The sequence below is a fragment of the Argiope bruennichi genome, chromosome 3 (genome assembly GCF_947563725.1).
Source record: "Argiope bruennichi chromosome 3, qqArgBrue1.1, whole genome shotgun sequence".
NCBI lineage: Eukaryota > Metazoa > Arthropoda > Arachnida > Araneae > Araneidae > Argiope > Argiope bruennichi.
In genome coordinates this window covers 992,241-1,008,804 of record NC_079153.1, presented here as the reverse complement: position 1 = coordinate 1,008,804, position 16,564 = coordinate 992,241, and the positions used below count along the sequence as shown (strand labels likewise).

The following is a 16,564-nucleotide window of genomic DNA, read 5'->3' as shown; positions in this document are numbered from 1 at the left end:
GACAGTTACAGAACTCCTAGTCTTGAAATAATTATGTTGCAGAAAATAGTAGTAAAAAAATAATAAAAAGATCAGCCAAAAAGTCCAATTAAAAATTATCTGCTATATAATAACAAAAGCAGAAGAAAATGTTTCATGGAGTTTCTGTAAAATCAGCTAAGTTATTTGTGGTTAAAATTTCAAACTTTTCGTGAATGAAAAAAAGATTCGTCTAAAATGGAGAAAAATGTATTATTCGATATTATTATGTAGATTTCCCAAATGAAGCAACCTCGAAGTGAAATTTAAGCAAATAAGAAAAGTAAACAAAATTAATAATAAAAAAATGAAAAACGCACGAGGGGACAGCAATACCAGAGAATACATTTTCAGCTTTACGCGAACCCTTTTTCAAGTCACTGAAAGTCTTATTTAAAATTTCATATTAAATTCAAATATCACCACCAGTTTTAAGATAACAAGCATGAACCTTTTTCTTATGTCTTTATTGTGACTTTCTTATGTCTTTATTGTGTGATAGCGTACATTTTTCTTATTGGATTCTTTTTTGCCGATCTTTTTATTTTTTAGTCATTTTTATAACTTTCTTATTCTACTACTAGGGCGCTGTAACTAGTCTCAATAAATTCAGCATAATCGCATACCTATAAGTACACGTTACTTCCATGGCTATACGAATCGCCATTTTGATTTAAAGGGCTTAAAAGAAGGGCTTTGCCGATCACGCTGCATATAGAACCTGGGATTCAGAACTACACGATCAAGTCACATTAGTATGATTACCAGTCGGAATAGCCTCCTGTTGCAGAAAAAACAGCCACTAAGCGGTAGGGCATCAATTCAATATGAGCTTGGAAGATTGCGATAAGCATCTGAAACCATGAGAACAGTATAGCATCCATTGTTGAATATTCCAAAATGGACGTTCTTTCTGTGTGATATATCGGTCGAAATTTTCCCACAGAGTTTCACAGGGGTTCAGATCTGGGGAATTTAGAGGCAACTCTTCTTCATGCTCCTCGAACCAAACACGGACACATGGCATGCAGCATTATCCTGTTTAAACACGCCACTATTCGCAAAATACAAAATTGCCATGTAAAGACGTATCTGATCGTCAACGATGGATAAGTACGCACATGCATTGGGGCATATTCCGCAGGCATTATTAGATATAAAATATGCTAAGAAAACATGCCTCATACCAGCATACTATCTCCTGCACTTTGTTGGCGGCCAACAATGGTTTTTTGGAAGTTTATTCTCTGGTGTCTCTAGGCAATTATGTCAGCGCCTGTTCTATTCGAAGCAGTAGAAAACGAAACTCATCTGACTACTGATTTTTTTTCAACTGTTTCAGAGTCCAATGTATTTATTATAATGCAAGTGCATTTATTCTTGCAAGACATGCTCGTCAACATGGTTGCTGAAATCAGATGTCTGCTGTGAAGGCAAATGCGCAATAAAGTGAGTTAAATAGTGATAGCTTTCAGGTGCATTGCTTATTCATATGGGCCGTCGATGCATCGACGGCAACGTGTCGATCATTTTTAACCAGTCGTCGCTAGAGACATTCACCTTTGTCATTAATAACACTAGATACCCCGTATAATAGCATTGTACTGAGAACACTCTTGCTTCTTCTAGTTATTGTACATATTCGCTGTGGCACTACATGAATATTTCACGAAGCTTCTGTTTCACAAATGCTCTTGCCGCGTACTCTGTACCCGTTGATCCTGCTCTTTTCAATGTCCGTTCAATCAAGGACTGACTCATTACAGTAACTATGAGGCAAAACATATTCTGAAGCCATCTTTACATGCCTTCCAAAAACAGGTTTCACAGTCTTACCTGTGAATGGCTACTACTGTGTTTATGTCAACCTGAACGGCATTATATTGTGACTCAACTGTGTATGAGCTACCACTGGTCAATTAAAATTGAAGTTAAGTACAAACAGCATTTCCGTTCTTAATTTATTATTTCTATATTTTACATTTGTTGGCGTCACACCTAATTGTGAAGCCATAAAATATTGCTTTATTTTCAGTGTAAGTGTCTTTATAAATGCCTTCGACCCTATGATATATACCTAAAATATTCTGTCTGATAAAAAAAAAAAAATTGTTACTTACTGGTACACCAGGAAGGCCTTGTGGTCCTATATCACCTCTTAATCCAGGCAAACCCTACATGAAGAATGGAAGGAATATTAACTTATTTTATCTGAAATAACGAATGAATAAAACATAACAAACATGCTGCATCATCTCTGATTAAAATCAGTATAATAGTTTTAACTTAAAAACATGCAAATTTGTTCAACACAATATATTCTTTTTTTCAAAAACACATTATTAATGTTTTTTTTAATCATCAACAATTCTTTTTTTCCCTCAGCACAGAAATTAACTCAATCAACATAAATGTGCTCTTTTGTATCATTTTATTATTAAACTTTTTTTTTATTCTTCTGGCTCTTTAAATTTATTATTTAAACTCACTTACGAGAAAAACTCTTTATTAGCTATAATTCATTGTCCATTTTATCTTATTAACCGGGCATCCTCAAACAATCTATTTAAATTTACAGGATGTTAGCCTATTACTATTATCTGGGATATGGTTGTCGTAAATTAACTAACGAAAGTTGTTATAGAAAATCTCTTGAACATTAGCAGAATGCTTAAAAATATTATTTGCAATACACTTTAAAAAAATATTATTTGCAGAGCACTTTAGTGTTAAATATATAATAAAATTAAAAGTTTTGTTTCCTTTTAATGGGATCTTTTATCTCCATAATGTTCACGACATTCAAATCAAAAGTAATGACTAAAATCGCTTTGAATAGTGATCCACAAACAGAAAAATAATATAATGCTAAGAAAAAAATAAAAACGATCCTTATAGAAAATATTAGCAATAACTTTTCATTGAAATGAGAACTGAATTAATCAAAGGAAATCATCCCATATATTTTTGCTAAAATCCAGCATAAAAAATGTAAATAAAATGTGAAATTTGCAATTCCGCAGCTGATTTGGATCCATCGTCCCTCATCTTTGTTTCCTTGCAGTGAGATCTTCTCACTATATAATGTTCGCGAAAACTCAAATTAAAATCGGATTGAAGCAAACAGTGACTTTCAAAGAGGAAAAAAATTCATTATGATATACAAAAATTTAACAAAATTTTCAAATAAAAGAAAGAAAAAAACTCTCAGATGTCTTGTGAAATTAGAAAACAATAAAAGGTGCAAATGTCTACTGATCGATCTTTGGTACAAATCCGCTATAAAAAAAGATATAAATAAAATGTGAAATTTGCCCTCTCATAACGAATTATAAATCATATTTTGTTTTATTCGCAACTCACTAAAAAACTTCACTCAGCGTCGCAGATTGTGTTAGATAATAATTCTATATAGTGATGCAACATAATTCAAGTAAGAAAGAGATGACTCATAATCAGTCAGTTCTGCTCTGTTTCTGATTACCGGAGAAGATAATTGTTTATTTTAAATAATGAAAACCTTATTCGTATTACAATTTTCAATACAATGACAAAATTCTCTACCATATAAAATAGCATTACGGCGGAAAATCAAATGGCACAAGGCTTGAAATATATACACATCCGATTTTTATGATATATAATGACACTTTATGATTCAAAAAAATGTCTGCAAAATAAATGATATCAGGTAAACCTTTATCAGAAAGAACCATTTAGTTGAATTTGGAAAAAACTGTACAGTCGGCTTTATTTTATACTAAGTGATGTGAAAACCTCCTTTTCAATTATTTGTATTAATCGTCAGTTCACAGAATGAGTCAGAATTTTAAAAATGCATTGAGAAATGCCGTTCCACCCATTTCTAATTGTCGGTTTTAGATCAGATATGGTTCTATACTGTCTCCTATTCTTGTAAATATTTGAGTTGTAATCTTCTAAAGATCTTCATTAGATGCATTAGAATGAATAACCCATTCTACTGATGATATCAGAGGACCAATCGGCTACTCAATATTTACCATCACGTGCTGATTAAATACTAAAATCATTTACTTGGACAAAAAAAAAAAAATATCGTGAACATCACTGGTTATAAATTTGACCCCAATCATGACATGTCTCCTTCCAGTGAAATGTTTTTTTAAAGGTGAGATTCTTTGTGCAAATCACATCAGTAAAATAAAATCCTTTTGGCCCATCTGAATGAAGTATATTTTCATACGAAAACAACGCATGATTCAAATGGGTTTCAATCACTGAATTTAAATTTGAACCAATAGGCATCTTAGAAAGGGGAGGTTTATCCTTCCAATTTCTTGAACACGGTATTGCTATTCAGAAAAAAAAGCAATTCCATGCACAAAAAAAAATCTGCATTTGATGTCATTTTTTTTTCTAACTGCCTTCCACTTTTTTCGATCATTTTTACATAATCCTAAAAATAGAAAAGTATGTTTACAAATATATTTTCTTTTATTATTCTTTAGCATTCATTGAAATCGTAAAATGCTTGTATAGTTTGAGATTGGCGATTTCTCGCTCAACGTTATATTTCTTTCTCATGATTACTTCAATGGATAATCAATCATTTTTTCCTATAATAATATCCTCTATTTATGAAATGCGGATTTTGTTAAAAACTTCTTAGTTATTAATATGGACTATCTTAGGTGCATATTTATTTATTCATTAGAATTAATGAATCGTTTTATTAATTCCCAGTAATGAAATTTTACCAACATTTTTAAGAAAAGGTATACGTATTTTGTTACTGACATTACATATAGTAATAAATGAACAATTGAAAATTCCAAGAAGGGCTTAGAGAGAAACCATTTTTAAAAAGTGTAACAATATTTCACCATACGTTATTTACTTACCGATCTTCCAGGAGGTCCAATGGGGCCTGGTGGTCCTATTGGTCCTGGTAGACCCTGTAGAGAAGGTAATGGTCAGCCTGTTTCTTATGAAAGCTTGAGAATAGAAGGCAATTATGTCGCGAAAGAGATAAAAATAAAGAAGGACTATGGAAAGGAGAATGATTTAAAGCATAGAAATCATGTTTTACGTTTTCATGATAGGTGCAAAAAGGGATTGCAGTTTCTCTTTATCATAGAAAATTGAGTGGGCTTTCGATTTAGTGCCTATTTATGTCAATGTATAAAAAGATGACAAAGCGTGCTCTAGAACTGGAAGCGTGTATGGTAATATCAGCAGTGTGTGCCATTCTGGAGGATTTAAGATTCTGTTTCTTGTATCATTTTAAAGTACCATTCCATAAAATGTCATCAACCGTTGCTTAACTCACCAATGAAAAAATATATAATTTTTATGGAAAATTTAAATTTAACAATAATCTCAAATATTGGAATATCATACAGTACCAACAAATACCACTTGATAACGTCTTCAATCCTCTTTTGTCAGTAAAAATTATTTGACTTGAATTCATTTTACTCCAATATTTTAAGAGCAATTTAAAATGATCTCAATATTAAAAATGTTTACTAAAAAATTCAAAATGATTAAGGTAACAAATGAAAATTTTCAAGATTAAAGTTATATGTATTATTTCTTTCCTGTTTTTACAAAATGGACCGTTTTTGGGAGGAAATATAAATATGTAATCTATGAAAAATGTTTTTATTGCAATTATAATTACTTTTACTGAATAAATGCATAATACAAAATGTAAGAAATGAATAATTGATTATGCTACAAATTATCATTAATAATTTTTTAGTAATTATGAAGATATTATATAGTTAAAGAAGATATAAAATGCATATACCCTACCAAATAAAACTAAAAATTATTACAAAGGTTTAAAACTAATATTATTGATGAATGGTAATAATATGAGCACAGTCATGTTCGCTTACACATCACACAAAATTAGTAGCATTTGAAATTCAAGCAATATACAGGGTGTCCCAAAAATGTGAAGAAAACATTTACTACAAAAATCGAACTTAGACATATACTTCAGGCAACAAAATTTCATTAAATAAGATAAACATTTTTGTCAATGCACTTTGAATCATATTGATGTTAACAGTAAAAAATTATTTAAAAAAATATAATTTTTTTGTATAACTCCCATAATATAAAAGTGTCAATAGTAAAATATTTATCTTACATTCCTTTAAGCACACAGAAGACATTAAAAAAATTTACTTCCTTAGACCACTTTTTCATACCTCTGAGAGGTGTTTGGACAATTTTTAACTGTATATATCAGGCATAATATATACAATACTGAAAATGATTTAAAAGGCAGAATTACAAAATAACAGTGCTTTTATTAACTCTTGTTCAACTTCAAAAGGATACCTTAATTGAATGTTTACTTTTCAAAACGAGCCCCTCTGACATTTGCACAACATTGCATTCTTCTGAAAACACTTGCATGTACGTGCAGCTGCATTACGATTGCATGCAAAATAAATAAATCGAAGATTTAAAATAGTCCTCAATACTTAAATACATCAATATTTAGAAAATTTAATAACGCACATAACTGCGAAAGAATTATTTGGTTCAGAATGACTACTTTTCTGAAAAAAATTCATTTCCGCAGAAATTTTTCACTATCTCTCTTCTTCCCTTCTTTATACAATTGCCTTCCTTTTGTAAGTCGAAGGTGCGGTTATCGACCCATCAAAGTGAACAATAGAATGCATGAATAGAAGTTTTCTTTCAAGCCGGGATGATTGAAGGATGCAATACTAAAAAAACATTTGATTATGATAGTTTTCGTTAATTGAATAAATTTGCATTCCTAATAATTGTTCTCACTTAAATTTGTGATAAGCACATCTAAATTTAGGAATCCCATGTACATAATGCGGATCGTATAAAAATTTAATATTTTATTACCAACTTCCACAGATTTCAAAATGCATAGATAAATGATCAAATTTTAATACTTAATAAAACTTTGTAACTGGAGCTCTATGTTTAAATGCAATTTTTAATGAAATAAACGCTCGTACCACTTCTTTGGGATTGCCTATAAGCAATATCCTAAACGCAATATAAATAAATGTTAATAAGAGCAAGATAAAATGGGAAATGAAAAACTGAAATCATGCAAGAAAACTTTTATAATTAAAAATGGGTAGCGTTTGATACCTTTATTTGATTTTTAATTCCCATTAGAAAAACGTTATTGTTCGCAAACCTGAGTACAATTCATAAAACCCTTAATGATGGTACGACATGAAGATAATTAGTTTAATTTTTTCAGTAAGAACTTACTGAAAACAATGAAAAAAGTCATTTGTTAGATAGAATTCCTGTGAGACAGTTTTTACTCGTAAAAAGCTATTTTAATTATTCGAAAGAAAAAAAAATTGTTAATGAAATCCTGGATATTTTTGCAATTTTGATCTTTCTTAATGATAAGGAGTTTCCAAATTAAAATGAAATTAATTGAAGATTTGGGGGGGGGGGTTGTTGTTGACAGAATATCCATTAATGCATTTACTCGGGTTCATTCATTATTTAAGACGCAATGAATAAAGCAGCCGGAAATGACTTTCACAATCGGATATTTTCACAAAGAATTAAAATAATATTTAATTAAGCATTTTATTCTTTGTGTCTAAAGCTATAATTTTCAAATGATAAATTATTTTCAAACGGATTATTTCTAGTAATATAGAGATATATATATTAATTTTGAATCAGTGCAAGGTGTTTTCAACTATCTCCTGCATCATAATTACATACAATCGCATAAGGATATTTATATGGTTAACTTTAAAATAATTCTCATACAAGTGGTTTTAAAATCAACATGCGATCAGTTCGAACTTAATGAACAATTCGTTTTTTTTTTCAAATAATTTCATTGTTTGAAATAATAAATTTAGTTATTTAGGGTAATTTTTGGTTTTATACAAAAAATATTAATTATTAATAAGGTATTAATCTTTTAGCTTGCTTTTAAAAATTCTTGTTTACCAAAGCAGCGAGTTCAGATGAGAAATTTGATGTGGGCAATTTTATACTTTCAATGGATTTAAAGTAACATAAATAAAAAAGCATTCATTCTTTAGGATACATTTTTTAATAAATGACACTTCCCTTCTTTTAAAAAAATATTTTGTTTTAACTATCCAAACTATTTTACCTTTCAGTCCAATGTTCTAATAATGCATCTGAGCAATTTAGAATTTCTAAATTTCAGCAAGTATTGATAGGAAAAGTCTTACATATAAGTTGTAGATAATAATGTACTTTACCAAGACTAAGTAAATAATACAACCATTTTTTACTTTGCTATATGCTTTTAAACAACTTTTTAATTCTAAACTAAAAATAAATTAAAAGATCTTCAATTGATGTTCTAGATCTAATGTAAATATAATCAAAGACAACTGGCTACTTCTGAGTCCCAGCCGGATATAAAAATATTTTAATAAAAATGGAAATGAGTATGAGATATATAATAAATTTTAAAAGACGTTCCAAAATTTGTGGTATTTATGAATTAAACACAATTTACCAGAAAATTAATTTTCTTAAAATGGTCTTTTATTTTACGTTTTCATTTGCATTATTTACCAAACAAACACGAATTTCTATTCTGCTACCATTCATGAACCTAAATCTGAATACCTTTTGTCTTCCCAGCAGTTCTTTTAAATAATCAACAGCTGAAACGAATAATCACATTTTATCTCTTTAAATCCCCGCCATCATTAAAAGAACAGTCGCATTATTTGTTTGACTTTGTATTATTTTCATTGCCTTATGAGCCATACCATTGTTCATCTTTTATGAAGATTGGAACTATTCAATTTATTACGTCGTGTTGAACAAAGAATTTCAAAATTTTCACTGAGCAGTAAAAAACAGTATTCCTATCCTCATTAGAGGAAAACAGAATATATGGATTCCTTAGACCAACAGCCATATAAAGATCCTTTTGTTCCTGTTATCAATCCATTGACGCAGTTCAGCTAAACCAAACCTGTTGTGTTCTGAGACAACAACAACACCACCTAGAAACCTTCATCGCTTTTAAATTCATTTGAATAAATTAAACTATTTATATATTTTTTTCATGAATGTAATACATATTTTCATATGAATGAACACGGAAATTATTTAAAAAAATAAAGATGATAATTGAGAGAGAAAATGAATTAATTGGGTGAAATGATGCAATGGAGAACGGATTCTAAAATGCTATTTTAAGATGCAGTTGTTTTTGTTACTTCATACCCTCACCCAGCTTATTCAAAGGATATAAAAACTTAATACAAGCTAGACAGAATAAAAAAAAATTATAGTTGAAAATTACTTCCTTCTGAAATGAAAAGAAATTAAGAAACAAAATAAATATACGTAAGGAAAAAATGATGAAAAACAGAAAAATAGCATAAAGAATATTTACATGAAATTAATAATAGAAAAATAATAAATAAATAGACATGTAGATGTGTAAAAGTCTGATAACTGGAATCTACAGGCGAATACGCAGGCTTTTATTGTATGATGTAAGATACATGCAATAAAACAAATTTAGAAAATATTTTCTTTGCAAAATAATTATATATTCAACTGAATGTATTTGAAATTGGTTATTATATTGCAACAACAAAGAACTATAATTGGCTGACTTTTCAATAGCAAACGAAGAACATTTAGTTCCAATATATTATACTGAGTTCGTAATCCAGAAAACGGCGGCTGGTTCTCTTTTGCAACACTGAGTCCAATTTTAATATATGCTACGTTAACGGGAAAAAAAGGAAAAAAACTTTTTTAAAGGGTCATTTCTGAAAATCAGCTTCTTGTTAGCACATTATATTGTACTTACTGGTATCCCCGGTTCTCCAGTGATGCCCCTGGGTCCTTGCACTCCTGGCAGTCCTTGTGGTCCTCGTTCACCGGGCAGACCGGGTGGACCAGGAAGGCCGGGAGGCCCCTAAACATAAAAATTCTTCTACTAGTAAAATATTTTCACAAAATAAAATTATTTCTAAATTATAACAGATTTTTTTGATTAGGGTAAAGCAGGAGAACCATCAGTTGGCTTTTTTTCAGAGATTATGTGATGGCCACAAGTGCGTCTTGTTACGGCGAATAATAATGCTGATGCCATGTCACGAATTTACATCATTTTGTAAGGGTGCAAGAGACAAAATATAGTTCCGAAATAGGTGCTGCCTCGACATGATGTCTTCCTCACGCAACACTCGGGAACATGCATCCGAAAAGTTCAGAATTTCTTTTGAAGAGCGTATAAAATGAAATGTACTCATTAAGGAAATTTGAAATTTATAAAAGAATAAAATTTTCAAGATATGCAGAGATGCGCAATATCAAGGAATTATACAAAATTAAGATATACAATATTAATTTAATGCAATAAATATTTTGTTATGCTACATATATCTTTGCATGGCGACTGCAAATCAGAGTTCCCTTGGATGAAGTAAGAAGCATTACTATAATAATATAATTCACTTGCGGCTTTTAATTTAATAGCTTAACAATAACTAGAGCTTCCAATACAAAATAATCTCTTTTTTTTTCAAATAAGGAATAATTACTTCCTTGCAATGCAAAAAGTAACTGTATCCATAATCTTAAAATAATGGATATTACTGTGAAATTGATATTCACAGTGATGACCCCACTCATATTCACATATAATAAATCTTATGAGTACAATTACTTTTCAAATCGAAAAGTAACTATGTCTGTAATTGCTCACGAACTCTGTCTATTATTTCAGGTTCTACGAAAATCTATAGATAAATAGATCATCTTAGATAAAAGATGTAAAAATCATCTTAGATAAAAAGATTAGAGATTAATAAGTGCATTTTTAAATTTCTGTATTCATATGCTGCTCTAAAGCTATCAAACATGTCTTTACAGTGTTTTGATACCCATGCTGCCTAACTAACCCAGCCAAGTAAAAATACGGTGGAACAAATTTTTACTTACGTATGAAAGCATGCTTCGTCTCGGCAATACATAGAATGAATGCTTTGTATCTTGGAGTAAGTATGAAGGTCATCAGAAGAAATATTTTATACTATATCGGATAGTTCTTAAAATAGTATTTAAAATGTCTAAGAAAAATAAGAAATAATTATCGTTTCATATTTGTCCCAGAAAAAATAATTTATACGTTGCATATTCATTTAATAAATTGTTGATTTCCTTACACCATCACCGTGTGTAGATCATATATGCAGTACACATAAGAAAAATTCAATTTTGAATGAAATTTATCACAATCAAACAAATAATATGCAATTGATCTGATCAAAGAAGAAATTCGGACTTCTTTTTTATACAGTAAAGGTTATTAGTCGTGATTAAAAGGGTAGATATTTCATCACTTTATTTTTGTTTAAATTTATAATTCAGAGAAGAAACAATTATTTCATTGCTATTATTCCCAAAATGACTCATTGTGAACACTTTTATGTAACATTTGAAAAACTTTTAAAAAATCAGTATTAGAAATATATTGACTAAAGTAATAAAAAATTAACTAATTAGCAAGCTATATAAATATACGCATTTTATACTTTGTCATTTGTACTGTTTTAGCTATAAAACAAATTTGGACAACAAGTTTGTATCTAATGAGACCGAATAGTTACAATCACAAGCGTTCAGTTATATTATAATTCCTTGAACAAAATCTTAACTTATACGAAGAAATGAGTGCATGCTTTGCATCTATTATCTTAAAAAAATTATTCTGATATTTTCTCTCACAAAATTTCTGATTCTTCTTGTCTCAAATCAGAAATGAAAATTTTGAAAATAAAGCAGTTTTCTGACAAATTTCACAACTGTTATTTCAGCTGCGCAAATATGGGAGGCACAATTGAATTGCATTGATAATAATTGTAAGAATAGTTGATAATGATAGAAAAAATGAAGTTCAAAATATTTTCTATAAATTCAAAATCTATCGCAAGATATCATAACGTAAGATTTTTCAGATCGTACCTGATTCACTATCAAAAGAAAAATTTCAATCATCACAGTAATTTAAGTCTTTAGTAGCAAATTTTTTAAAATGTTTATTGAGAAACGATATTTTGTAAATATTTTTGCAACGAAGCGAAATTTTATTTTTAAGATATTATGGACAAAGCGTTTTTATTGCAAATTAAATTAATTTTATCTCACAGAAATGAGTGTATTCAATATGAAACTTCCTATACACATAAACCAAAGAGTAGAATTCTAGATATGTTTTGTAATAAAATAACAATTCTTGATATATTTTAAATACATTTTTGGAACAGGATGTATTGAAAGGGTTATTGTGTTTAAAACTCTGTCTCGTTATAAATAAATAAAACTCAAAATCGTATTTTTTATTTCAAAAGTTAAACTTGAATTTCCCTTCTAAGTTTTATCATTCGTTGAGACAAAGTGTGTAGATTTTGCAGCATTCTTCCCTTGTTTCCTGATAATTCAAAGACTTCACAATTCGCAGGAGCTGCATTGCGCCTTCTTCGGAAGTTTCAGCTCATGTCATGAATGGCAGGAAACAAATTACAATATCTTAGAAAACAGCTCCTTTTTTTTTATGCATCTCAAGCCTTGCTTCTATTGCTTTAAATGTTCTTGTTGTGCCTTCCGAGTCCACGACAAGAACATTTAAGTTATTCCTTTGGAAATAGCATGTTTTCTAAAGTTGAGATTGTTAAAATGTGCCTACGTGCCTTAAAATATGATTTGGAACAGTTCGTGGATCTCGTTGATCATGAAAAAAAAATGATAAGTAACAAATGCATATAAATGAAATGGAATCTTACATTTATTATGGCATCTTACTTTGATTTAAAAAATTAAAAGACTTTTTTTGGCAGGAGGAATGAGATATATAAATAAACAGTGATTATAAAAACTGTATTTACACAACATAGAATAATAAGATACATTCGCTGCTATTCAATGAGATGCTACGCAGCAGACTTTGAAAATTAGAACACGTTTAATGAAAATACAAGAATACCATCTAACAATCAATGTAAGAAGGCCAATGGTTTCTCGTGGTCAATTTTTATGTCCAGCATTGTGGAAAGATAGCCTTATCCATAATATGAATAATATGAACTAAATCATTCTTTTTCTTGTCTCGCCCCTCCCTCCTTTAATGATTCGTGCGCAGTGATGACGTAGAAGCACTTTAAAAAGTAACCTTCAGTTGTAAGAGAAATATCTTAAGATTTATAAAATTACCTCCGTTCCGTTGAAACCAGGTGCTCCAGGAGGACAAATAGGGCATTTTTCATCAACTGGTTTCTTCTTTTTAGGCTAAAAGGCAAATGTATACCCCGCTGTTACTAAAATTAGCAATATTTATCCTAAATGTCATTTGTAGCCTTTTATAAAATGAGAATACTTTTAGATACGGAATAAATCTCTGATCAAAAAATATGATAATTATCATATTACTTCTTTATAAATAAAGTAAAACCAATATCTAGATTCAAATAAATGAGTATCAAGGGAATTTAACTCATTCAATTGAATCGAGGTAGTTAAAATGTCATTAAAAATTCTTTATTTTAAATCGCACTAAATCGTTTGTATAAAGACAAAATGGCTATTTCCGCAACAAAAGAGAAAAGGTTATAAATACGGAACAGTTGCATCTACGACTATTCACGTCTTTTTATTTTGAATAATGAATTTGAAGTAGCGGCTGCTGTAACGTTTACGATGGGAATATATGATCACAGATTTAAATTATCGGATTCCCTTCGGAGCCTATTGAAGAACTAAAACTTTGAATGAATTGTACAAAATATTTTCAGTGTTTTGAATCTCTTTTTCAAATCAATAATGGAAATTTGGAAGAAATTTTGTTTAGTAGTTTCAGAGGTCTTGTACTATTTATTAGTACTCTTCCAGAATTCTTGGAAATATCCAAATGTTATTTTATTTACGAGATTATAAATTAATGTAAAGTGTAACAAAAAGTTTAAAAAAATTATAATTTTACAGATTTATTTCTCGGTTATAAGTAATGAATGATCTTTATGCAAGAGGCGTTAATGACATTTTTATAGGTTTTCGTAGCAGCTTGTCCCTTAGAAACTCGAAACGATTTGTGAGTCATTTATGTAACCTTATTAAAACAAATTTATCTTAAATAAATTGATTAAACAAAAAAAATCCTGTAATTCCTTTCAATTTAAATCATTTTTGTCATAAGATAAAATTCGCCCTAAATTTAGCTTTATAATGTAAAAGCTAAAAGCAACATTTTTTTCTAGCATTGAATAAGAAATTCTTACTACAAAAACTATATATACGTAAAGGAAAAAAAAAAAACACTTGCAGGTAATTCATCACAAGTTTCTCTTTCTGGCCTTGTCGGATCGCAACTCATTACCATCCACTGCAGCTCCAGCTGAAAAACAAAAGAGAGAACAAAACATTACATCAGTAAAATAGCAAAGCGGGGATAGAAGTCCATAAAACATGAACGCTCCTGTCGGGAACTCACCGGCACGGTGTCGCTGTCGTCCTGATACTTGGCTATCATTATGTCGCCATTAACATCTATCGGACCTCTGAGATCGATGGCCATGGAGGACTGTTTCTCGCAGTCCATGTACAAGACGACCCTGTCTTGGAAAACGCTCAAGTCGATTTTGTGCCATTGGTTGTCATCGACCTGTTTTGTAGAGAGAGAAAAGTGTCTTCATGCGACAAGTTCAAAAAATCGCGTTTTTTCAGAAAAGGCCTATATAGATAAAATTAAAAAGAAAAACCTCATCTTAATATAAAATTTGATCCAAATCGTTTGAGCCATTTCAGAGATACACAAAATAAATTTATTTATGTACAACAATTGCTCATTTAAAGTTAAAAAATAAAACAAAACTTTCTTCGAGTATTTAGTAATAGAACTTTTTAGAACCCCGAGCGTTATTCAGAGATTTTCTCTTTTATCTTCTCATGAATATACTGAAACTGGATGAGATTTACCCATCCAGTTCATGCTTCTATTCATACTATTGAGCCAAAAACCATGAAAATGGAAGAGAGCGGTTCTCACTCCAATTTCTATTTATTGAAGCCAAGGTGATTTCATAGAGCTCCTTTATAGATTTTTTTAACATCAAATCCCTCTTTTTGAGAAGCATTTCCCCGAACCGGTATTATGTTCTCACCAACGCTGCATACGCGATCACATCTCAACAAATGAAAATATCTCCAAAGATGATGCCTTTGCAGAGACCCATAATATTAAGATTTCTTTATATTTCTATTCTCCGTTTTGATATGCGTATGGGGGAATCAATCTTATCTTGCACTTCTATAACATATATTAATACTTTCTCTTAAAAATATTAATACTTCTTTCTAAGGGAAAACCTATTATTTCAATGGATATAATTTTGTGAACAATGAAAATCCAGTACAATATTTCACAGTTTTCTAAATTTGGTTCGATTTCTGCAAGATTTATAACATAAAAGTTTGTATTTATGAACTTCCTTACAATTTCAGTGTATTATATATATATATATATATATATATATATATATATATATAATTTTGTCCTGCTGCATATGTTGAGTAATTATCTTTATTTAATTAGAGTTGTAAGATTTTCAATTTTTCTTTGTTCAAGATTTTAAAAAAATTGAACAAACCCATAATTATTTATGTCGGAATTCCATAAAACTGACAAAACTAATCACTATTGATTGATTCGGTAATAAGACTTACAGAAAGTGGTAGCAAATCCTATCTTTGATAAAAGGCTTAAATCACTCGAAATGAATCAAAGGAACTGTCTGTTTCTTTTAAAAAGTGTTTATTGCCATATTGGGCAAATAGACAACGGTTATTTTTACATGCTTGTAGTTTTCATTTTTTCACAAGTAACGCTACAAAATATTTTCTTGTTTCTAAGTAAATCTGTTCCAGGAAACGGAATTGAAATGACGAAATGTCTTCAGTTAGGAAACACTCCAGATCTACTTGAATACTTTAAATGATGCGTGGTCTCAAATTTGTCTTTGGTCTTTAAATAGAAAAGGGAAAGCAAATCAGAAGTTCACAGTTGAAGTTATGCAGAAGAGTATTGATACTACATTCCACAAAAATTCCCAAATCAAAACACTTCTTAATTTTAAATCAATTTTTAAGGCCACCTTTACAAGTCAGTAAAGGACTTAAATTTTCTTAAATTTGTCGCATATGTCTACAAACGATTTGTCAAACTATCACCTTTCATTAGCATTGAATATTTGTTGGCAATCCATTGAGTATTGTTCCTCAAATAAAATTATGCATATTTAAAGTATTTATTATAAATCTCTAAATGCAAATTTAAAGAATTCGTATGCTTTAAAAATATTTTCATGGAATTTCAATATTAATAAAAGTAGCCAAGAATATGTGAATAAATACCCATGCAGTATTACGTAGGTCATTTTCGCTAATATATAATTCACAAACATTTTTCTTCAAAATAAACGGATAAGAAATTCTCAGCTTATCTTTTCTGATGTTGTAATCGCAGAAA

The 16,564-nt window shown here is 29.8% G+C and overlaps 1 protein-coding gene across 2 annotated transcripts in view; it reads right to left on the bottom strand.

Moving 5' to 3' along the window:
• The window catches only part of LOC129962701 (collagen alpha-3(IX) chain-like), a 167,479-nt gene that overhangs the window by 74,338 nt on the left and 76,577 nt on the right, over window positions 1–16,564 (bottom strand). For both annotated transcript variants that reach the window (XM_056076633.1, XM_056076634.1), the window contains exons 6-11: window positions 14,531–14,701; window positions 14,363–14,434; window positions 13,258–13,332; window positions 9,854–9,961; window positions 4,902–4,955; window positions 2,139–2,192 (exon numbers count right to left, since the gene is read on the bottom strand). In XM_056076633.1, the coding sequence (XP_055932608.1) occupies window positions 2,139–2,192; window positions 4,902–4,955; window positions 9,854–9,961; window positions 13,258–13,332; window positions 14,363–14,434; window positions 14,531–14,701 (534 nt within the window). The remainder of the gene's footprint in view (window positions 1–2,138; window positions 2,193–4,901; window positions 4,956–9,853; window positions 9,962–13,257; window positions 13,333–14,362; window positions 14,435–14,530; window positions 14,702–16,564) is intronic.